Genomic DNA, 25,232 nt, shown 5'->3' with positions numbered 1-25,232 from the left:
GGTGGCGCTCTAGCGGATAGACGGACGCCGGTGATTCAGTTCTTGTGGAGTCTCAATCCAAAGTTCTGATATCTGTAGTGGGCACAGTAGGGTGGGTGGCCGGCAACCGTGGGCAGAGCTGATCCTCCGTGGGCAGCGTAGTTGACAGGATATGTCCAGTGAGTTGCAGAGGATTTGGCGCAGCTATGACGTCTCGCACAAATCTGAGTCTAAAGGGACGTCGCACCTAATCAATTGACAGGTGGGCTGTCGGATAGGCGGGCAAGGCCGATAGCGCCAAGTAGTAGAATTGAGTAGTGTCGAGTAGATACTGAACAGCAAATAGGCAAATGCAGTGCTGAAATAGCACTAAGCACAAAGGTAGTAGGTGATTCTCGATATCAAACAAATAGGCAGATCTCAGTAGGAAAGTGCAGTGCTGAATAGCACTCAGCACATAAGCAATAGGTGATTCTCGATAGCAAATAAATAGTTGAGTAGTGTCGAGTAGACACTAAACAGCAAATAGGCAGACACCTGAGGGGGCACCAGGTATTCCTCTAGGAGTAAGAATAAGTAATATAGTACAGACTCGACTGTTCAACGAGAATGAGAAATAAGAGGGTCTGATTTGATTTGGATCTATTTTATATAGGCCTGAAAAATGCGGGCGGAAACAGGAAATGTCCTAGGCTTAAGATTTATCTTTCACGTGGGTGAAGTCCGACAAGAGACGCACCTTGGATCGTCGAGAGGCTTTTTAATCTCCTAGATCAAAGAGAGACGTGGGAGAAAAGGGGGGGGGAGGAGTGACTTGCATTCCACCCAAGGTGGTGTCATCTGTGCCCGTCAGACATCCGGTCGGTACGATCAAAGAAAATGTGTCTATCTTTACCCCGGTCAAGGGAAGATAAGTCGAAAGGCGCGGCCTAGCTATCTCCAATGTGGTCAACTAAGTCTAGCCTGGAGAGGAAACGGTGGGGCGGGTGAAGAAATTGGGGATATGACGGGGAAATAATTAAAATAAAATAAATAAATAATGAATAATAATAATTAATGCTGTGATAAATTTGAGTGACTCTGACAGCGAGCTTTTGACTTGTCACACATCCTCCGACAATAATAAGATATATAAGCTATTGTAAGTATAGAAGACGATCCATCGATTCATATTACTGAACAATGTTTGTAATTCACTTTGCCTATAACACACTTTACAACGTTAATGTTTAAAAGAAATTAAAGCAAAACTTTTATAGCCGACATGATATCCTATGGATGGATGAAGTCAAGGCTTCAAATGACGCGCCCATTTTCAAGAAAGAGAGTTAGAAAAATAAAATTAAGTGAAAGATGGTCGTCAGGAGTTATCAGTGGCATGTAGTATTCTAATCGTTCTATCTCTAAAATGATTTCCACAACTTCCACCACACATTGGCCTTGGGTGATAAGCTTATCAGCGGCATGGTCATAATTATTCTAATCGTTCTCATCTTTCAAAATATTTCCTTTACTTCCACCACACCTTGGCGTTTGATCATTACGTCATGCGCAGGATAATATCATAATATTACACCCCCCACATTCAATACAAGCGCTTGAGCTAAGTACCTTCAAATATTTACAATATATTTTTTTATTTCTCATCAAGAATGTAAAGTGGAAGGGAAACACTATAAACGCATTAATAGCTTGAAAAAAAATCAAAAAGCATAATCATATTAATATATTATATTAAATAAGGCATAAAATCAAATCCTTTTCAGCACAATTAAACAATGAATAAGAAAAAAATATTTAATTGGGGATGAAAAGACCGGGGATGAAGTGTTTGGGGATGAAATGACCGGTCATCTGTTCTGTGATTTATAACGCAATTTATACTTCATTATATATAATAAAATAAAAAGTAATTAAATAGAGTTCTGTGATTTTACTGACTAACCAAAAAAAAAATTAACCACATTTAATTACTTACATGTTTTGTAACAAATTTGTAGTATACCAGTCGTTTTGTATCGATAAATAAGCCGTGATGAGCCACTGAGCCAGCAGAAAGATACAACAAGTAATGACTCCAGCATATACGTGGCTTAAGAAAAGAAATGTTTATAACCCAATGAGATTTACGGTAAAATATTATACAATACAATTTACAATATTTAGAATAGGATGTGCTAACGTTAATAAAATGTAGGAGATTTATGACAGGACTGTTAATAGAGGTTTATAAGGTCTAACATAAACCTAAAAGAATCTTTTATTTAAAAAGCTCAATAACTAAATAAAATATTGAAAGCACAGTAAAAGCCTTATCGAATAAACAGTGGCGTAGCTAGAATAGGGAATGTGGGCGTACCAATTTAGAATTACCCCGGAACCCCAATTAATTGTCAATTAAAAAAAATAATAATATTACGCCAATGTAATTTGTAAACAGAAATATGTTAAAGATCACTCTTTAAAATTTCTTTCCACATTTCTTCTTATCTTCTTATATACAGACGTTACTTCAAAAAAGAAGATGCTTACGTCCTACGCGTTATGGATTTAGTCATGCATGTTAACCAATGCCTTAAATTTTGCCAAGTCACTGGTTTTCCTGGCTAGCTTAGGCAACCCATTCCATGCTCTAATAGCACTAGGGAAGAAGGAGTATTTGTACAAATTTGTCCTAGTATATGGGACGAGGAAAGTGCCTTTATCTTTGTGTCTTTCAGAGTATTTTATTAAATTTTGATTTTGTATTTCAAAATTATGGTTCAGTGTTTTATGTATAGCTGCTACTTTACTTTTGAGTCTTCTGTCCTGAAGGCTTTCTAAATTTAGTGATTTTACTAAAGGTGTTACTCTAGTCAAATGTGTATATTCGTTTGTTATGAATCTCACTGCTCTATTTTGTGTCTGTTCCAGTTTCTTAATGTTATCTTGAGTTGAGGGGTCCCAAACGAAGGATGCATATTCTATTATTGCCTAACATTTTAGTTTTATGTTCTTATTTGATTTATAGAAATTTCTTTTAATAAACCCTAATGATTTGTTTGATTTTTTTATAGTTTCATCAATATGTGGATTCCATGACAGTTTTTCATTTATTATAACAACTAGGTATTTTGCGTTTTTAGTCTGTGTTACTGGTTTAGGAATAAGATAAGTGGAATTAATTTGTTTTATTTTTTTATGTTACTCTTAACAACTGACATTTTTCTGGGTGGAAAGACATGCTCCAATTTGATTCCCATTTCTGTAATTCATCTAATTATCTTTGTAAAATATCTGTGTCTTGTGTTGTTTTTATTGTTCTATATATTATGCAATCGTCTGCAAATAATCTGACTTTTGTTATTGAGGTAATGCAATTTGGTAAATCATTTATGTAAATTAAGAAAAGTAGTGGACCTAGGACAGTTCCTTGAGGTACACCTGAGTTTACTGTTATCGATGTTGATTTAGAGCCATTTATTATTACAGTTTGTTCTCTCCCTATCAAAAAATCTTTAATCCACTGATGCAATGGACCTTTAATGCCGAAATATTTTAATTTTTTAAGCAAACTATGGTTGTGAACTTTGTCAAAAGCCTTGGAAAAATCTAGTAAGATAGAAACTGTTTGTTCACTATTATCTAAACCTTTTGAAAAATCATCAATTAGTCCTATTAGCTGTGTTTCACATGATCTATATTTCCTAAAGCCATGTTAGTTTGGGGTGAGGACATTATGTTTGTCTAAGTGGTTTATCATGTTGCTAGATATTATGTGTTTTAGGATTTTACATGTGATGCTAGTAAGTGATACTGGTCTGTAGTTTCCTGGGTCAAATTTTTCTCCTTTTTTTAAATAGGGGGGATGACATTAGCTTCTTTCCAGTCTTTTAGTACTCTGCCCTGGTTAAGTGAAGCCTGAAAGAGTATTTTGAACATAGGGGCTAGCTCATTGTTTAGTTCTTTGAGTAATCTAGCTGGAATACCATCAGGTCCAGACGCTTTATTTGGTTTGGTGTTGGCTAATAGTTTTTGGATGCCATTTTCTTGTACAACTATATCTTCTATGTTGTCTACTTGGTTCAAATTCAATAATATGTCTTTGTCTCCTGGGGCTGAGAATGCTGATGCAAAGTATTTGTTTAGAATGTTTGCTTTAGTTTCATTATCATTATGTATTATGGTATGTTCATCTTTTAATGGCGCTACGCCTGTTGTTTTCATTTTCTTAGACTTAATGTATGACCATAGGTATTTGTTGTTAACTTTAGATATTACATTGTTTATGTATTCACTCTGCAGCTGTCTGCTTACTTTTTGGGTTAAGTGTTTAATTTTTATATACTTTTTGTAAACTCTTTCTGTCTTAGTTTCTTTAAATTTTCTATTTAGGTTTTCATTCTGTTTACAAAGCTTCTTTAGTCTATTATTAAACCAGCATTTATTCATTTTGTTTAGTGTGTATTTAGTTGGTATATGATTTTCTATAATGCTTTTAAGATGGGTTTTAATGAAATTCCAGAGGTCATCTAATAAGAATGTTTGTTGAAAGTTTAATGCAGCTTGGTGTAGTAGTGTTAGGTTACATTTATTCCAGAGTAAGATTTTTCTTTTGGGTTTTGTATTGGCTACTGCTTTTATCTGACTGTGTATTTTTATGATCTCATGGTCTGATAGACCAGTGATAATATCATAATCAACTACTAATCCAGGTCTGTTGGTTAAGAAGAGATCTAAGGTGTGTCTAGTTTGGTTTTTAATGATTTGATCTAAACTTAGGTTGTGTAAAGTTTCTATAAAAAGCTCATTTATGTCTTTAAGGTTTTGGTGTTTATCTACGGTTAGTTTTTTTCCAATTTATATCAGGTAGGTTGAAATTATCCATAATCGAAAAAACTGCATTTTTATTTGTCTCTTTAAGTGTAGTTAACTGATTACATAGTTTCTGCATGTATTCTAAACTAGAATGTGGTTAGTCTGTAAATACTGCCTATTATTAGGGATGTTTAGATGGTATTAATTTTACAAAATGTTGATTCTATATTTTTTGAGTTAGGTAAGGTAATTTCTTCTGCTATAAGATTGTTTTTTTATATCTAAAAGAACTCTTCCTTGATTATCAGCCCTATCTTTTCTAAAAATTTCATAATTACTATTGAAAATTTTCATTATAAATTTCTAGGTGTAGCCAAGTTTCTGTTCCTGCAATTATGTCTGGGTTCTCACATTCTAATAAAATTTCTAAGTCTGCTGTTTTGTTCGTAATGCTTTGAAAATTTATTACTAAGGTTTTTAGGTATTTTGGTATTGCTTCTTTAGTATGTTTGTTTAGTGAGACTGTTGTATTAATTTTAGTAGATTTAGGCTTAACAGGAGTGGATCTGGCTAGTGGTTGGTGAGTTTGGTTTGGGATGGTTTTTAAGATGTTGTATGGGTTAGAACTGTCCGCATCAAAGAAATCAAACAGTCCTGAGGTAAATTGAGGTAACCCACACGGTACACAGTGCCATGATGCGTCTTTGTTGCCTAAGGCATAATACACAGGTGTATTCATATGAAGACATGATGCATGGAACCATTCATCGCAGGTGTCACATTGAATGGCTTTCTGTTTCATGATGCATACGTTTTTGCAGATGTTGCATCTATCTTTAGATCTAGGCCCTGGATTCGATTCTACATCTCCTGCTATTAATATTAACAGTAATAGGTATTTATTCCTGATGTGTCTGATTGAGAACTTCCATTTGTGATGGGTAATCTTCTTTAATGTTATGGATGTGCATGCTAGATTATTTTTGAAGTTGCATTGATCTAAAGTGTGATGATTGATTATGACTATAGTTTCTTTTTTTAGTTTAGTGTTGACTGAGGTAGATCTAATTCTGTGTTCAGCTAGTGTGTATTTAGTAATTATTAGGATAAATAGCCAGAGCAATTTCATGATGACTGTTGTTGATTGTAGTTTTTACAAATCTAATCTGAATCTAGTTTAAAATATTCAAATCTAGTCTAAGTTTAATACTAATTCTAGTCTAGATATTTGTTTATGTCTATAAAATTTAATATATTTACGTGTATAACTAACTATATGGAATATTACTATTAGTTATTAGTAGTAGTATTAGTAGATGATTAGTAGATCTAAAGCCTTAACTAAAGTCTAGGTCTAACACTAAATGTGACTAAACTGACTAAATCTAAAATGAAAAATCTATTATTACTATTAGTAAGTATTAGTGAGAAAAACAGTCCTAAACTTAAACTTGTTAATTTGAATTAATTAGTGGAAATAATGCTGAATTAAGTTAAATATATAATTTAAAGATAATAGTTTATTAGTTGAATAGCTTTTTAAGGAATTTGTTTAGATTTTAATACAACAAAACGAAAAATTTAACTCATCTATGATAACTGTAAACAGGGAGCAGCCATCTTGCCAAGAGCGCGACAATTTCTTCGAGCTTTTCTTTCATTCCATTAAGAACTAGAAGATTGACTTTGGAAAGATAGTCAAGTACTACATTTTAATTGAAACAGTTTGATTTTCAACACTTTACAATATTGATGAGCTACTGTTTTTGTCATCAAGAGTGTTAATTTGTAAAAGTACACACTCATGTGTTTTCTTTTTTAACAAAGAAACCAAAAAACAGAAAAGAATAAAGCTGTTAACTCTTACAATTGTACATTTGTACATAATAAAACAAACAAACAAAAAAAAAAGCTTAAAAGTTCTAGTTCGCATATGATCGAGATACATGTTAGGCCCTACTGTCTCTAGTACCATATGCTAATACTTTATGTGTACTTACAAGAAGAAGGGAATTATCATCAGTGGTGAGATTATATGGAACTGCATGTCAGCAGCCAGATACCAGGTGAAAGGCATGCACTAAATGTGATGGAGAAAACACATTTCTTTAATAAAACAATAACGTTTACTATTTCAAAATTTAACTACAAATACTAATACTGAACTAACAAATGTACTAAATACTCAAATATACGTAACAAAAACAAACACGTGAAAGTGAACGATGAAGAGTTTGAATGTTGCTTGAGATTATTTTGTTTACCTGTTGAATAACAGGATTTAAATTATTAACGTAAAGTAAGTTGGTCCACCAACTTTCTTCACAAAGTGGTTTGTCTGCTGGTTGAACTGTGGCCCACAAGGCGCCGAACCCCATGAAACTCTGGAGTCCCAAAAAGAAAAGAAAACTTAACATGTATGGAGGTGTTAACCTGGTGAGAGATCAAATGAAAATCAGTTAAAATAAAGAACAACTTGAAAACACATTTTGGAAAATATTTACAGGAATATAAATTTTGTAAATCATCAACTTTAACTTATGTGTGTTGTTAATTTAAAAACAACTTACTCAAAACGCTAACAGAGAGCAGAATAATTTTATTTACGTTAAAAAAAATCCTCAATACTAAATTATTACAAGATTTTTACAAGTAACATAAAAGGTTAAGAAAAGAGAAGTCCTTTTTGGTACAGCTTACAATTTTTTGTTTAAGCAATTGATTTTAGCGGCCCCCGAAAGGGAAAAGGATGCAATTAGTTTTGTGTGAGATGTCTGTCTGTCTGTAACGTTGAGATTTCGTAAACTAGAAAAGTTAGAGAAAATCTGACACCATTCAAAGTTCTGATCCTATAATGCGTACTTTTTTTTTCTGTTTTGAAATAAAAAAATATATTTTTAAATCCCTTATTAAAACAGATTTTTCATAAAAATACACCACTTTTACAACTATTCAGTATTAATAGTAAACAAACACTAGATGCTCTTTACAGGGGGAGATAATCTTTATCATATTCTTTAAATATTTATGCAAATGGTTTTAGATTTTGTGTCTTTTTTTTTATAACATTTGTATTACTAGGTTAAGTAATTTCTTTCATACTAACTACAACATTTACACATTATTTTGAGAAGAAAGATCTATTTAGTATGCATATAAGTTGGACATAATTTAAAACAACAATTAATAAGTAGTATTTCATATTATCGCATGAACGTAAGGCTCTACACAGACGAGTACTATTTTACTTTTATTTTAACGGACATTTTTTTTCTTGAAGATTTGAATAAGAGATTGACCCATTACAAAACAATTAGATTAATTAGATATTTATAATAAGACATCAGTTAGGCCAGGTTCACATTTTACTTCACATTCACTTTCACCTATCCTTTGCTCTTCTGGACCGCTGAGGCAGCACACAAAATCTGTCAACCTTTTTCTCCATTCTTCTTTGTCATTTGTCTTTGATAGAATTTCATTCTGGTGTTGTTGTTTTTTTCTAAAAATATTGAAACCTGCCTTCTTACCTGCCTGGTTTTGCTCTTAATGAGAGATTAAAAAAAAACGAAATGTTTCATCCCGACACTTAATTCTCCCTCACACCCTCCTGAAAAAATTATGTTCCGAGTATTTGTACAATTCTAATGTTAGGCCTAAAGATCTATAAAGGAAGAGGCAATATGAACGTGTTTTATTGATTTCTTTAATTATTAATACATATGAGAATAACAACTGACGTATTGTTCAAGAAATAGCATGTCTTGGACCCCAGACCTCATTCAATTATAAGATTATTACATTTAAAATATCATAACGGCCAAACCAGTGTGGACAATTAGATAGATTTAAAAAAAAAGATATGAATAAACTATTACGTTTTTAGGATAATCATTAGAGCTGTTATCAAGATTCGTTTCATAAAAAGCTTAAAGGAGAAACTGTAAAATGAGGTAGAAAATGAACGAAGACAATAGAGACGAGTAATATACAAATAGCGTTCACGCTGATTAAAATTAAATCTACTAAAAGCTTGAGCAAATATGTTCCAATATTTGTAAAGACTAAGGAAAATGTGTTGTCGTATTTTTAAACCTATTTCTTCATTCAAGAAACAAACAGGTGCAGAACCTCCAGAATCTATGGAAATAAAAACGTCCCCATGAGATGTTCCAACGTTTTGTAGACATTTCTTTGAGAGTCTTGTAGGTGACAAGTAGACCGCTAAGAAAAAAAAATATATTTGTCGTTATTCGTTTTAAACTCTTTATTAGAATTAAGTTTTTTTTTTAATGTCTTGAGTACATGTAAAATATTAACTGCTAGTCGACCGTCAGGGTCAGCATTAGGCCATTTCAACCTTCATAAGAACCGCACTTACTTAGGAGCCGCGCTAATTCAAGGTGTATAAATTATTAAATTATATCATTTCATAATTTAAAACAGATTTCATTCGCCCTTCTGAGGATTTACCAGGAGATCTTGGAAATCTACCGAAATTGCAAAAAAAAATAATTTTAAAAAGTCCTTACAATATACGAAATATATAGACAAAATTGTCATTTTGGGGTTCATTCAATATGGAAAACACCAATCGTAAGAACGATAAAAAAAACGGCATTATTCATTACCCCTAATTGTGTAATCTAGTTAAAGAAGCTTCTCGCGCCTCAACCTAATGAAGAATTACTTAAGGTCAACAATTCTTAAAGATAGATTGAAAAATTAGGTAATTCTTGCTATTGAGCGTAATCTTTGCAGGAGACAGAATTATTATGATATACTGTATGAATTTGCTACACAAAAGGCTCCTAAAGTGATTCTGTTGGTAGTACAGAATGAATATATGCATAGACGAATTAACATTCTCATACAAACTCTTGAATTTCATTAATTATCCGCTTCCCTATTCAAACTTGGCCTTCAAAATTCGTATCTCATAGGGCCTCACAATGGTTTGGTCCGTCCTTGCTATTCAGTGACGGATGAATATACATAGTAGATTACTTGTTCTCTTTTCATGACTTCTTAGTGAAAATGTTTAAGTCCGGCTCTACTATTTAGTGTTTGTAAAATTGTGTTTGTAAAATGTATCGGATGCTCCTTCAGATTTGAAGATAGTTTACTTCCTAGTCCAAACTACCCGCAGGACGAAATGGGATGGGAGCGGGCAGGCTTTGAACCTGGGACTATCGATAAATCCAAACGACTGTCCAGTGCGCAAACCGCATTACCAGGCAGCAATCCGTGGTGACGGGTGAATACATATTGTTCGCCCCCTCTTGTTTTTTCGTGGGATTACTCTATCTGCAGAAATAATACAGTGATCTTTCCTTTGCTTCGTCTTCTCGTCCAAATTATTGATCCATGAAGAGATTTATATATATATATTGTTACGAATCTCACTATCCAGGCTCTCTGCAAACTGCACCATACACCACCAACCTAAAGAACTTGACAACTCAGGGCTCCAAAGTAACGTAACACTTTAATAGTTGAAGAAGTAACAGCCAATACTGTACAATTGGCAGAACGTACACTGTACAAATATCTCTCCGATAACACCGTTCCGCCGTATCAACTCTTGCACTGGCCTCTCCGTCTCGTTTCGGGCTTGCACTGGGTTCAACAGTTCAGGACTGACTTCACACACTTGGGCTCGTTGTGTCGGACTCGATCACAGACCAAGATCAAGACGCCGTTCGTCTCAACTGTACTTGACAGTACTCCGCACTGAACCGTCGTAATGCTCCGTACAGAACCACACCGTTGAACTGTGCTGTAGTCGACCGTGTTCTGAACTCCTGTCGTGAACCCGCTTTCTGAACCTTGCTGTATTGAGCCCCTTTTCTCGACCGTCTTGACTGCGACACCTCCGCTCTTATATAGGGTCCCTACTGGCCTTCTCGAACCGGACAGAACGCCGCTCGACCATTCTGGGTGGTCAGATGACTACATCCCTCGTGACACTCCTGAGCTCGGTTCACGATGTCGATCCTTCCCGAACCATCATGTTGATACTCGTCTCGGCCGATCGTCGAAACTCGTCACGGTTGACCGCTTGTCTAGCGCTGGCCTGGGGCGATTTGCGTCAGCTGACTACACACACACCACTACCCCCATCTGTGCCACCACCAGGTTTATAACAATATATATATATATATATATATATATATATATATATATATATATATATATATATATAGAGAGAGAGAGAGAGAGAGAGAGAGATAGATAGCTAGATAAATAGATAGATGGATAGATACATAGATACATAGATACATGGAAAAGCGATCGCCTTTGGCTTTTTGTATTAAAAAAAAAGAAAACTCATAATGAAACTCGTTTTGCAATCTCGTAAAAAAATTCAACCGAATATCATTTTGAATCTGATTCCACTTACCTTATGGTAAAGAAATTATCAACAGCTAAGATAGTCAAAGCATACAATACAAGTTCTATAGTAGTTAGCTCTGATCGATCAGGTACATTAACTAAAAAAAAAAAACAAGATTACAAAAAGAGTTTGTGTTGTCACACAAACTGAGAGGCGGCCCCCGTCGGAGTCGTATCCCTGTCGGATCCTTATATTCGCAAGGAATATTCAACACAAACATTATTTTATCTTGATAGTCAAAAGTAATAATGTTTCACTAATTCATTTGTCGTTGTAAAAAATTATTTTTTTCTGTACAATGTTTTGGATGTAAATTCAAAGTTATAGATAATTTACTTCCTTATATTAATCTCCCGATGGACGACGAGGGATGGCATCGAGCAGGGTATGAAACTGGGACCGTCGAGATAATCAGTCCTGGCCCTAACCGCACGACCATGCATTGCTGTTAATTAACTTAATAAGTAACTAATAGCCTTTTATTGATACAGGGATATATTACACATTACGGAATGACAACTACCGAATATGTACAATATGCCAGTTGAGCGATTTTAGATATTCTTTGGTATTGATTTTTAATTAAAAAAAAAGAAAAGAACAAGGCTGCTTGATGTCCCAGCACAGATACCAACAGAGCTATTTGCATTTTCCTTTAAAAGGAACTAGAATAAAGATGTAAATCTACCTAAATTAAACTTATAATTTAACACTCTTAATATCTATATCTACTAGACCAAGAAATTCTACATCTAGAATCTACAATGATTTTAATTAGAATATAAATCTAAATCTAGTTTTAAAAAACTAGATCTGGTGTAAAAAAAATAATCTAAGTCTAGTGCAGTGATTCCCAAAGTGGTCTACGTAGACCCCCAGGGGTCTACAAAGACTTCCAATGGGTCTACGAAAGTGAAAAATAAATTGGGGGTCTACGAGATGTCTTTACTTATAGCCAAATACAGAAATCACTATAGATGCAACAATGATTTTACCAGCCGTTGAAGTAGTTTTTAAAAAATGTTTTACGCAAACCTACATCTGATATTATTAAACGAATTTCTTTAAGCGACCATACAGTTGGTTCGGAGGCAGATCGGTAGTATGAATTATAACATTAAATTCCTTGCAAATGAATTACACAGCTTAGTTGGTGATTCCAGTAATACATAATAATTGTTATTTTAATTGGTTTGAATTTGAATTTCATTACTTACAAAATACAGATCTCTAACTTAAAATGTGGCTTTACATTACTTTTTAAATTACTTTTTCACTCTTCGACTTACTAGTTAGAAATTAGTTGATGAATTTACAAAAATGTAATACAAGTTAAACAGGGGGTCTACCGAAAACCAGAAAACATGACTAGGGGTCTACGAGACAAAAAAGTTTGGGAACCACTGGTCTAGTGTAAAAAATCTAGATTAGATCTAAATCTAGCTATTATCTCGTTTTAAAATACGAGTCACATTACGAGGTTTAATAAACATTTCTTTACCAAGTTGTTTTAGCATTTCAGTTGAATAATTTAATCCATATGACATCAAAGGAAAAAAATCCACTACATCACACGGCCTAGTAAGACTTCTTCTTCTTGAAACTGTCAGGTAGAGTTGAGCCTTCGGCTCTTGGAACTCTAGGCCAGCAAAAGTGAACAAGAGCGCCCTCTCACTGGCCTGAATGAGAACAGTGTACACTGTTGCGTTTGGCCGGTGGGTCAGACTCGCGGTACTAAAAATTTTCATCTCTACGAGCAGCTTGTTGAGGGTTCATAGACATTGGTGCACCGAGTGAGTTCTTTTAGCATTACATTTTAAGAATTAACTCCATATGACGTCAAAGGAAAAAAAATCCACTACTTCACACGGACTAGTTAGACTAAAATATGCCATTTATACTAGCAGTTACTGAGAGTGTTTTGTAAACATTTAAATGAGATAATTTTTAGTACGCGATTCGTGAATGAATATAGGCCTATCTTAAAACGGTTTGCAGCTTTCGCGAACGAATGTATTAAAAATGCTTTAGAAAACCAAATTTAAATGTTTATTTTATCAAAATATGAAATGAATGGACTATAATTAGTATGTTAATGTCTTAAATTATAAAACTAACTTTGCGAAGATAAATTATATCATCAGTTAGAGTTTTAGACCTAGGAATGGAAAGATGTGTAACATTACGCTATTGTCTAATGAAACAATGTTCGTCAGGAAATCTATAGTCGCAGATATAATGAACGAATTTATGTAAAAAATGCTTTTGAAAGACAAATTTGAAGGTTAATTTCAATATATAATGAAATCAATATACCTTCTTTTGTATTTTCATGTGTCAAAGAAAATAACTATCTGCGCAAAGTGTATTTCTTAAAATTATTTCTAGATTTAAATCATTTCGATCTTTTCTCATGTTAACATTGTAAACAAAGCTTAGATCCATAAAATATTATAGCTTTAATAGAGTTGGTCAACTTTTTAAAAAATTTGTTTTAGGGCTTCAATACATACACTACGGTCTAAGTTAGTAACAAGGAACATTCCTGCCAGGTTTTATCAAGATTGGTGAAACGGTTTTGATTTCTATACAGGGACATATATACATACATACATACATACGCCTGACATTCTACCTTATAGTATATATATTATATATTATATATATATATATATATATATATATATATATATATATATATATATATATATATATATATATATATATATATATATATATATATATATGTGTGTGTGTGTCTGTTTGTCCGTTATGTTAATATCGAGAAAAAAAGACTAAAAGCTATTGAAAATCTGATTAAAATTTAATATCCCTTCCAAAACATTGCAATAGTTTTAAGCTTCAATAATAGATTGTTCCGGATGTTTATATATTTCAAGTGAGAGAAAATAAGAGTTTCAGATAAATCAGAAACCTTTCATTAAATTTGTGGAATGGTCTCTTATAAAATTAGATGTACCATAGCCTTGTGGAGAGATTTTCAAACCATACTTTGGTGTTAGGAAGTTGTATTCCTTAAAAATCGGAACCGGAATATAATATTAACGATAATTAGATTTTCTAACGTTTTAGCTAGAAAATTAAATTTGGTGTAAGAGAGAAGTGCGATTTATCATAAATAGAGTTGAAATATTTTTCATAAAATATGCGGAACAACCAATTTTCGTAAATGTGAAGAAGATTATTTGTTTTATTTAAAAGAAGAAGGATTTCAAACAGTTATTTTGCGTTAGTGGATTTTTCATATGCTATTCGGAACATTTTTGTCTACGATTTGTAAGAAATGTAAAGTAATGTATGTCGATTTCCTTTTCAAAACAAAATCCGGAACATTCTTTACTCTGCTTATGTTTCGGCAACAAAATGTATTGTAAAATAACTTTAAAAAATGATTTTTAATAATCTTTTCCAGTAAATTACTTTCTTATTTAAAAGTCTTGAACAACCTATTGTCGATATTTTTGAAAAAAAAAGTCATTTGACATAAATTTGTTTTAAGTTTAAAATACGGAGCAATTGATATCGATAAATTAACTATAATGACGTAATGTCAAATAATATTAGTGTAATATTAGTCAATTATGCAATATCAAAAATCATTTTTTATAATTTATTTTTTATAAAACAATATCCGGAAAAAATTATAGTTAATGAAATATACGTCAGTAGAGAGATATTTTATTTAGCATGTATATACATTAAAAAACCGGAACAACTTATTTAAGATCATGTGTTTTTGCAACGTTTAAACACGGTAATTAAATTTAATAGAAGAAGAGCAAACAAACATTCGTTAACATTGATTTGTTTTTCAAAATCATCCGGAACAATCTTTTATAGATACTTAAAACTTTAGCAATATTTCTGAAAGAACATTAAAGGTTAAATCCGATTTTCAATAGGCTTTAGTGTTGTTTTTTTTGTTTTTCAATTCTAAACGTGACTGACAGAGCGATCAACAGACACATAGCACAAAAATAAGCGTCTTTTATTCTAATGGCGACACTAAACAAAAAATAAATAAAATCTGATTATTTATAGAAAATTTTGAGGGGACTGATTAGCACTATGTATGGCCGCTATCAGTTACGCTACTGCACGTAAGTAGCTGCATAGAAAGTCTAATTTTAGCTAACAATTGACCAAAGAAAACACCTTTAACTAATATTTATATTTGATGTGCTTGATATTTTTATGAAAAAGTCGCTTGCGTAATTAATTTTATAAACTAAACGGTTGGCTTTAAGAAAGACAAAAGTAGTCGTTGCAGCTAAATTTTTCAAGCCACATCTCATGGTGAAATATTTTTTTTTATGTATCTTCTTACGGGGGCAGCTAATAAATACACTATTTTTATAAATATAGACTGTATTAAAGTAAAAATTAAACTATTTTAGACGTTTTGTTTTAACAAGAAAAGAATGGTGAATTTTGTTTTGTTTCTCTGTGGTAGCTATGAAGTTCATTCAAGCTTTCATGACTTTAACAATATAAATGTTCTCTTGAATATTATTTTCAAACAATATTAACGAGTTAAAAATTTGTTTAAATACAAATACCAACATCAGCATAACGTATTAAAAATACATTAAAAATGTAAATACAAACAAACAACATCATAGAGTGACACACACATATACACACAACAAGCACTCGCTAAATTAAATTCATGTGTCAATTTCGTTTACGACTAACGGGCTTGAAACATCGTGATTGACTGAGAAATAAAGGAGCTCTTTAAAATATCTGTTTTAGCCTTAGTTCTACTAATTTTTACCGATTGCTTTCTGCGATAATTTTATTTACAATTTTTTTTAGACAAATACCTATTTCCATTCTTTTAAGCCTACAAAAAAAAAAGGATTTAGATCAGTGGTCTTAAACGGGGGAGCTAGGCGACTTCGTGAAATTGGGGGAGGTTGGGAGTCAAAGGGTTGGTAGGGGGCGCCAGGCACAATGGGCGGCGGTAGAGTCATACTGTGCATGGACGCAATAAAAGAAGAAAGTAAAGATGCACTGAAACGAAAATGTCTTTATAATTTTTCGATAGTAAACTATCGTTTATTATTTTAGTTAGTTCGCTTCTTATTGAAGAACAGAAACTACTTTAGAAATTGAGTTTTTCGATTATAGTTAACTTTATATTCATAAGTTACTATCTTTATATGTAAATGTTTTTTTTTTAAAAAACGCTAAAGCTAACATTCAAATTAAATAAGTTAACCTTTTGTTTTAAACAATGAATACATTGACAAAGTCGGTCGTAGGGAAAACTATAAAGTATGCACTCTGTTATCATTTCAAAAGTTCTACTAAATTGCTACGAGAAAAAGAGTATTCCAATGCTCTAGTTTGAATGATACAGTTTTTAAATGAAACCAAGTCGACTACCTTAACATATAGTTTTAAAAATCTTGACATTTCTAATATTGTCAGACTGTGGGAGCCACAATTTCCCCATTAGCTTAATAATAACATTAACATAAAAAACAAAAAGGTTTGCTTTTAGAATGAGGGTGTCATGTAGCCAGCACAACGACCAACCGTCTTTGCTTTTCCACAACTAATGTCAGGTACCCATTAAGGCTGGGTAGACTCAGAGGCGCCCAAGGATTCCGAAGTTGAAAATCACAGTCTTCACCAGGATTCGAACCCGGGCCCCTTGATTCGGAGGCAAAGCGCTTTACCGGGCCTCTCCTGGTCTTTACATAATGTAATTTTTTTGAAAATGCTTAATCTTTTATTCGAATTCTCTGGCTTCATGCTTAATAAATGTTCACTAAAATGGAGTTTATAAGATTACTATTCGTTCTAAATTAGGTTTAACTTAAAATGCATACTAATTGGCTTTTTCTCTTTCAAAAACTGCTTGCATAACTGATTTTAAAAATTAGATTTTTCGCTTTCAGGAAAAAAAAGTAGCCGTTGCATCAGAACTTTGAATGGTCTAAAATATTGTGATGTCGGATTTTCAATATCTTTTCTAGTTTACAAGATCTAAACGGGACCGACAGACAGACGGACAGACATTTCGCACAAAACTAATAGCGTCTTTTCCCCTTTCGGGGGCCGCTAATAAAACTAAATTTATAATTACATCTTAAAAATGTATGTATTGTTTTAGAAATAGTGTATTTTTATGAAAAAAAATCGCTTGCAAAATATTTTTCTAAACAAAAAGGTTTGCTTTTAGAAAACAAAAGAAGACGTTGCACCTAAACTTTGCAAGCCACAACCCATGGTCAAATATGTTTGTTCATTTTCTTCTAGTTTTTTATATCTGACCGAAGGACAGAAGTACAGATGAACAAACAGGCGACATTTTGCCCAAACCTAATAGCAGATTTTCCCCCCTAACAAAGCCGCTAAAAATTGAGCAAGAAAAACATTTAAAATATTTTTAAATTAAATATTTTATTGAAAAATTGTTTTTCTCTTAATAGCTAATAATAGTACATTAAAAAAAAATGAGACATTTTTTCTTCCGCTCAATTTTATCCATCGCATCGAGCAAGAAATCTTGTTATGTTAATGTACAGATCTACTAAACAAACAACAATGATAGACCTTTACATCTTGACTTAGAACATTTATTTATTTAACCATTGAATCAATGATACCTTACATTCGGAAATTCCCAAATATGATAGTCCTTTCAAGAACGCGATTCTTCTTTCAAAACCGATGCTGGATCTAGACTTAGGCCATTTTCTCTAGCAAAGATTAAAGTTATTTGTTTTTTTTACTTTGAAAATTATGAGCTTAAACTTTTCCTAGTTTGGTCTCAACGATTTACACTAACTTTCGTTATAGTCAATTTTTAGATCGGTTCTATGAAGCTGTGACATGAATAGATGCATTGTAATACAAATTCTTCAGTAAACAATATTCTTTGTTTATACAATTCAATATATAAAAAAATATTTTTAAAAATCAATAATGTAAATATTTGCTTTATTAATACTTACTGAAATAAGGTGTCCCAATGAGCATAACATGAGCCAACACAATTAGCATTGTACTAAAACATCGGATACCGTTAATAGCTGGCAGTGAGTCGTTGCTGGCTGCGCTTCTTAAAAGCTTTGGAACGTTGGTATACAAAGAAAATGCTAGTAAAATCTGAACACCTGTTCCTGCAAAACAAAATTATTTATAATATGTTTTTAAAAATCCGAATACGTCCATTTTTATTCCTAACTGCACAAGTTATGGATAATAAAGATTATTATTATTATTATTATTATTAAATGCTCAGGGTATAATACATAAATCAAAGGTTAATTGTTTATTAAAGCCGCCTAAATACAAGCTATATACATTTCTTATGTAAAATAATAGTAAAATCAGGGTTTAATTCTAAAAGCGGCTGCCTGTTCTTGCGGTACCGGGTGCAAACCCTGCCCTCTCCCATCCCCCGTCGTCCTGCTGGACTAGGAAATAAACTCAACTCTGAAGGAACATCTGAAACAGGTAAAACATTTAATATATTTATGTACAAGTTTCAAAAAGTATCAAAAATGTACTTCGACTATTGAACCCGAACATTATTTCTTTAACAATATTCTTTTTTACTGTTATATTATAATTATTGTGTTAAAAATGACGAACTATAACTCATTATTATTTTTATAAATTAATTTTCATGCACTTCCAGGGTCAAGCTTCGTTCAATAGAAACAAAATACACTGTAGTCCCCTTAGTATTATTATTATTATTATTATTATGTTAGAAATGAACGAGTAGTCATTCTCTGGCGCTGCCAGGGTCGAGTTTCGCTAAAGAGAAACAAAATTCATCGTAGTCCCTTTAACAGTTTCCACTGAGGAATTTTCTGGTGATGTGGCAGGTCTGCAGCAGTACCGCCCTCTGACAGACAACGAAGATGTTCCTAGGAATGTTAAGAGCCTTGAAGGTTTCTGTGAGGTCAGTTGTTATTATCCCCTCGGTTGATATAACAATGGGGTATATTGTTATTTTGGACTATTTCCATAGACGCTTAATCTCCAAGCCTAGGTTCCCATATTTTCTTTGTTTTTCTATCTCAGTTTTTCTTAAATTATGAGACAGTGGTACGGCGATATCGATAATGGTAGCGTTTTTTTCTTTTTTATCGATGAACAGCAGATCCGGGCGATTGAAATCTACCGTTTTGTCGGTCAGAATAGGCCTATCCCAGTACAGCCGATGATCAGTAGACTCGAGAACCTCTTGCGTAGAGTATTTATAATAAGGGGGAGTGTCCTTACCGATCAATTTGTACGTCAAAGCCAAGTGTTGGTGTATTAACTTTGCAACTTGGTTATGGCGACCTAGGTAGGCTGATTCTGATAGGGCTGGACATCCTATTTCTATTATCATTAAAGTTTTTTTTTTTTTAAAGTAAACTATTATTTGTTAAAGATATGGAAATAAGTAGCAACATCGACCACTGAGAGATTGTGTGTATTTTAGGAATGCCGAGGGTCTCAAAGATTATTATTCCCAATATTTTATATTATTATTTTATTATTAATATTTAAGTATTATTATTATTTTATCATTATTATTTATTAAAAGCATAGATATCACAGAGGAAATTTAACATGTAGGGTATAAATGATCAACTCATATTTATTTACAAGACTACCTCATGCAACGCATCCAAATTGGGTGTTTATTGTGAACCCCTTATTTAATGAAATACAATAGTAAATAGTGATCTTTTAGTTTGTGCATAAATAACTGCTCAGATAGATTCTGAGATGTTTAAGCATACCTTGTACATATGTCTCTGATCTGGATATATCACTATTCTTGAATTTACTGTTAATTTTTAGCCCTTCATCTTGTTTAGATAACCTCTTGCATATTGATTGCGGCCTCCAGTTGATTAAAATATCCAGACCCGTTCCACAAAACATCATTGCCACAATGAGTGAAAATATCATTCTGAAATAAATCGTTATAGATTTTTAACTTTGGAAAAAATATAATACCTCCTCTTGTCTCACGAAACCCTGAGCTTTTATTCCCTCTGCTATTCTTTTAGTCATCTTTACTTACATTGCTGCTATTGTTGCTTTTGTTGTCTCCCTTGTTTCTGTTCTACATTCAGTAGGCTCCACTGTTAAATTTGATGAAATATCGAGTTCAAGCAACACTAGGAAATTAAGCAAAATATAACAATAATAATAATAATAATAATTAAATTTAAAACAAATTACTCCAGCAACTTGTGATAGATTTTTAAGTGAGCCCCGAAAAGGGAAAAGACGCTAAAAGTTTGTTTGTGGTCTGTTTATCAGTCCGCCGGTCCCGTTTAGATATGATATTTTAGACAATTCAAAGTTCTGATGCAATGACTACTTTTTCTTATATTAAAGCGAACAATTTTATATTTCATTTTCTTCTTCTTCTTCATTGTCATTTTTATATTGGAGAGTTCAGATGACTAGACTATTATATGAGATAAACTGCGCAGTGGTTTCCAAATCAGTGAGCTCTCCATATAGGGGAGCTACCACCTTCTTCCAAGCGCATCCCCAGGTGGCGGATAGGGGAAGGACCCTTAGATATAAGGGTTAGCTGTGAATGTGAATACCAAATAAACAGCTGCGGACCAACTGGTTTGCAGTCATTGAGGTTAGGTGGATTATTACAGTAGTTAGATTATTTAGCAGTTTATCTAGGAGACAAAACTCCGAAAATAAACACCTGCTGCCTTGCAGATGATCTTAGATGATCAAAGGCTATGGGAGCACACCCAGAAAGAAAAGCAGGCTGAAGTCGGAGTCAATGGGCCTCGACACGCAACCTCATTTTATATTTAAAATCAACCATGTAAGCATTCTTTTTCATAAAAAATACACCATTTTTACAACTATTCAAATTAATAGTAAAATAAGAGAGACAATTTAATAAGTAAGATGACTATTTACCAAATTTTTTACATATTTATGCAAACTGTCTTAGATTTTTTTCAAAAAATATTTTTTCTCAAAATTATATGTAAGTTCTACACTTTACCTATATTTACAATAATGTATTTACTTTCACTTTACATCAACAATTAATAAGTAGTGTTTTATATCATGCACGTGAACTGCTAACCATCAGCTACCAGTTCTACAATTTACCTATATTTACAATAATGCATTTACTTTCACTTTACATCAACAATTAGTAAGTAGTGTTTTATATCATGCACGTGAACTGCTAACCATCAGCTACCCATTAGAGCACTGAACCAAAGGGAAAAGGATTTTATTTAGTAAAATTTTTTATACATTTGGCTTTGATTTAGAGATTCCCACTTTACAAAAAAAAAAAAAAAAAAACAAAGAAGATAGATATATTAGATAATCATTTAATAACATCAGTTAGGCTAGGTTCACATTTAGTTTTACGTACACCTATCCCATAGTTTGATGGCCCATTGGAGCACCACACAAAATATGTCTTCTGTCTTTCTCCTTTTCTCACTGTCCTTTGCATTTGATAAAATTTTATTCACTGTCTTCGCATCACTTTCTCTACCTTACTCTATATCTTCTTTCTGGTACTGTTCCCTGAAGGAAGGTCTTTGCGAGCCCTGAGGACCTTGTGATAGAGTTTGAGTTTACTTTTTTTGACAATAGTTAACAGGTCATCGTGTGGCCCAATGGTTATATTAATCCTGTTTCTGATCTCTTCTTTCGGAGCCGAATATCACAGAATAGTAAAAAAATAACAAATATTTGTCAGAAGCCGGAGCCGGAACGACTATCCAGTGAACCCCTACTCATTACCCTACTTTAGTCTAGATGATACTAATGTTTTCTCATCAATTGTCTTTAGTCTAGATTCTAGATGATACAAATGTTTTCTCATTATCCTAATTTAGTCTACATGATACTAATGTTGTCTCAATGTCCTGCTTTGGTCTATATGATATTAATGTAGTCTCATTGTCTTACTTTAGTCTTGATCATACTAATGTTGTCTCATTGCCATATGTATATATATATATATATATATATATTAGAAAGATAAGCTTGCTGTGTAGAATGTCTTTTAATTTATATTCACGTTTCTTTCCTTTTTTTCACACTCCACGTTGAAAAATTACAATAATGATTTTTTGTTTAAATTGCTGTTGTCTTTTAATATCACAATATCCCCACAAATATACAGTTGTACTTAATGTGCAGTATTTTACTTTTTACATTCGTGCATAATGTTCCATAACTGTAAACATATCTTATTAGTTGTTAACCCTGTGACTGCTGTCAAATTACAGTCAGTCAACATTGACCACTGATTATACATGTTTAGGTTCCACAAAAAAAGCTTGCTTACTGAATGAGACAATACATGTTCTGGAAGTTAAATGTTGGAACGAGCGAAATCAGCCCTTGTGGAGCATCACCAGAGAATGCTGACCATGTCCTTTATGGTGCATACTAAATCAAGAGACCCAAACAAGGTTCTCAAAAAACTATTCGGAGAACTGCTTGATCTGGTAGCCACTACGCGGTTCATCTCAGATATAGAATTACTGATCTGAACCCTCCAACATGCAATATGAGAACGAAGAAGAAGAACAGATGTATGTGTACCCAAATAGTGTGAACAGCAGCAAAGTTTTTTAAAGAGTGGAATTACACCTTAAGGCATCCATAAAACTCCAGTAGTAGTACTAATTGGAACCTCTCTTTCCTTTGAGTTATGTGCTCTGGATCTGAATCGGCTTCTGCGATGAATGGTGTGCTGATGGTATTGAATACTGGTTCTTGACGTCTTAAAATTTGCTGTTATAAATTGCACAATTAAGGAATCTTAATAAATAAGTGCTGTATTTTAATCATAAAATCATAAAAATATTTTCATCTTTCAGAAAAGGAAATTGACAAAAGTTTTTTTCTTTTGCTTGCCTGTAGAAATGTGAATGCCTCATTTGAAAAGATTTAACATGCATTGACATTTCATATGTAAACAATCAATTGCAATAGTAGTTCCAGTACAACAAAAATAAAATTTGTCTTCCACTCTTTATTAGAAATATTGGTAACAAAGTCAGTGTCCTTCAAATAACATAACAATTTCTTCCATGAGATTTTATATTCTTCCCCTTTGCCTTGCCATGCTACGCTAGTGGATACATTGGATTATTTATTCATAAATCAGAACTACCCGTTGTTAATTACCCTAGCTCTAATAAGTTATATTATTTATTATTGCGCTTATTTTTTAGGTTAAAATTATATGCAGCTTTGTGCAAACTTTCCTTTTTCGAGTTTATGGTTCTCAGTCGAAGATCGCGCTCCATCAGTTTTTACACTTGTTATCTTGTTCCAAGCCTACCCAACATTCAGACATTGTGTCTTGCATAGAGTGTTTTGATTTATATCCAATACGCATAATCTTCGTTTACTTACAACTTTTTATAATGAGACAGTTTCAATAATTTATATAGACATTTTGTTTATATTTGCATTTTTATATCTATATACTGTGGGCCACTAGCGGATCCAGAACTTTGGAGTGGGGGGGGCGATTTTTTTCCAAACCCTAACCCTAACGCCCAGTAAACCCTAACCTACGCATAAACGTGCATACAGTGCGCGCGCGCGCACACACACACACACGCACACATACACACACACACACACATATATATGTATAGGCATATATATATATATATATATATATATAAATATGAGAATAAAAAAAGCAGCATTTCTCAACCTTCGGCGAAAAACAAAACAACTGGGGCAGCGCTATAAGGTTCTCTGGTGAAGTTCGGGGCGAAGCCCCGACGCCATAAGCGTTTTCTTGCTTTTTTCACTGCAGAAACGCATTCTCCTGACAAGTACAGCTCATTCTTCACAATGTAGTTCGGGGCGAAGCCCCGACGCCAAAAGCGTTTTCTTGCTTTTTTCACTGCAGAAACGCATTCTCCTGACAAATACAGCTCATTATTCATCATTGGAGTACGGGGCGAAGCCCCGACGCCAAAAGCGTTTTCTTGCATTCTTTCTTGCAGAAACGCATTCTCCTGACATCTACAACTCATTACCCATAAATGATGTTCGGGGCGAAGCCCCGACGCTAAAAGCGTTTTCTTGCATTCTTCTCTGCAGAAACGCATTCTCGTGACATCTACAACTCATTACCCATAAATGAAGTTCGGGGCGAAGCCCCGACGCCAAAAGCGTTTTTTTGCATTCTTTTCTGCAGAAACGCATTCTCCTGACCTGAAGCTCATTATTCATACTATTAAAAAACGACCTTTCGAATAATGTTGTACTTGAAAAATATTCCAATGAATTTATAGTCCCTGAATACATTGCAAATAAAACCGATTTGTTCCTTGAAAAGATAGGATACCCCACGTATTTAGATTTTTGCTTTGAGGATCGCCGCCGAAAAAAAACTTATTCGATAAATAGTATTCAAGACAACTCTAGTATAAATTGTGAGTTATAGTCCCAAATTTATTTAGCTAGAAAAATATCAGATTGAGTAAAGGTTGGGAAAAGGCGACTATGAAAACGTTATTTGAGTTTAGAACTCATCTCAATCATGACTCTTATACTGAAAAATTTCGTTTGAATTCTAACTTTTCCAATGCAAAGTCTTTCTTAAAATACTTATGATAACTTCATGTGAAATTACAAAAACTCTGTCTGGAAATGGGAATGGCGGTAGAGTGAAAACGATTAATCCTCGCTCCTTTACTAATTTCTGCTAAAGATTGCATTTGGCATTAAAGAATATGGGTGGGGCGACTCGATATAAGAATTTAATTTATAGTTTATATAAATTATATTAGTGACAGATTTTTTTAATTTTGTAATTTCTTAACTATAATACAAAAAGAAAAAGTATTGATTTGTCCGATGGGGGAAATGCGATTGCATGTATCGCCCCTCCCACCTGGTACAACCCTTTTTCATTTAAATTTAGGCTACTAATGATACAATTTGAGATTAGAGTGTGGTACGACATATTTACAATGGGTCACATATCAATACGTAGTTTATATTATATAGATATTCAACTAATTTTATTCAC

The 25,232-nt window shown here is 33.1% G+C and overlaps 1 protein-coding gene across 1 annotated transcript in view; it reads right to left on the bottom strand.

Annotated features, from left to right (window-relative positions):
• The window catches only part of LOC129928959 (nose resistant to fluoxetine protein 6-like), a 36,401-nt gene that overhangs the window by 8,178 nt on the left and 2,991 nt on the right, over positions 1-25,232 (bottom strand). Inside the window, exons 4-11 of the mRNA XM_056045564.1 lie at positions 20,241-20,337; positions 19,954-20,126; positions 18,163-18,330; positions 11,180-11,270; positions 8,908-9,000; positions 7,041-7,209; positions 6,777-6,856; positions 1,958-2,071 (exon numbers count right to left, since the gene is read on the bottom strand). Coding sequence (XP_055901539.1) covers positions 1,958-2,071; positions 6,777-6,856; positions 7,041-7,209; positions 8,908-9,000; positions 11,180-11,270; positions 18,163-18,330; positions 19,954-20,126; positions 20,241-20,337 — 985 coding nt within the window. The remainder of the gene's footprint in view (positions 1-1,957; positions 2,072-6,776; positions 6,857-7,040; positions 7,210-8,907; positions 9,001-11,179; positions 11,271-18,162; positions 18,331-19,953; positions 20,127-20,240; positions 20,338-25,232) is intronic.

The sequence above is a fragment of the Biomphalaria glabrata genome, chromosome 11 (genome assembly GCF_947242115.1).
Source record: "Biomphalaria glabrata chromosome 11, xgBioGlab47.1, whole genome shotgun sequence".
In the NCBI taxonomy this organism is placed as follows: Eukaryota; Metazoa; Mollusca; class Gastropoda; family Planorbidae; genus Biomphalaria; species Biomphalaria glabrata.
The sequence above is the reverse complement of the archived record's forward strand: the minus strand, read 5'-3'. Positions and strand labels throughout refer to the sequence as shown.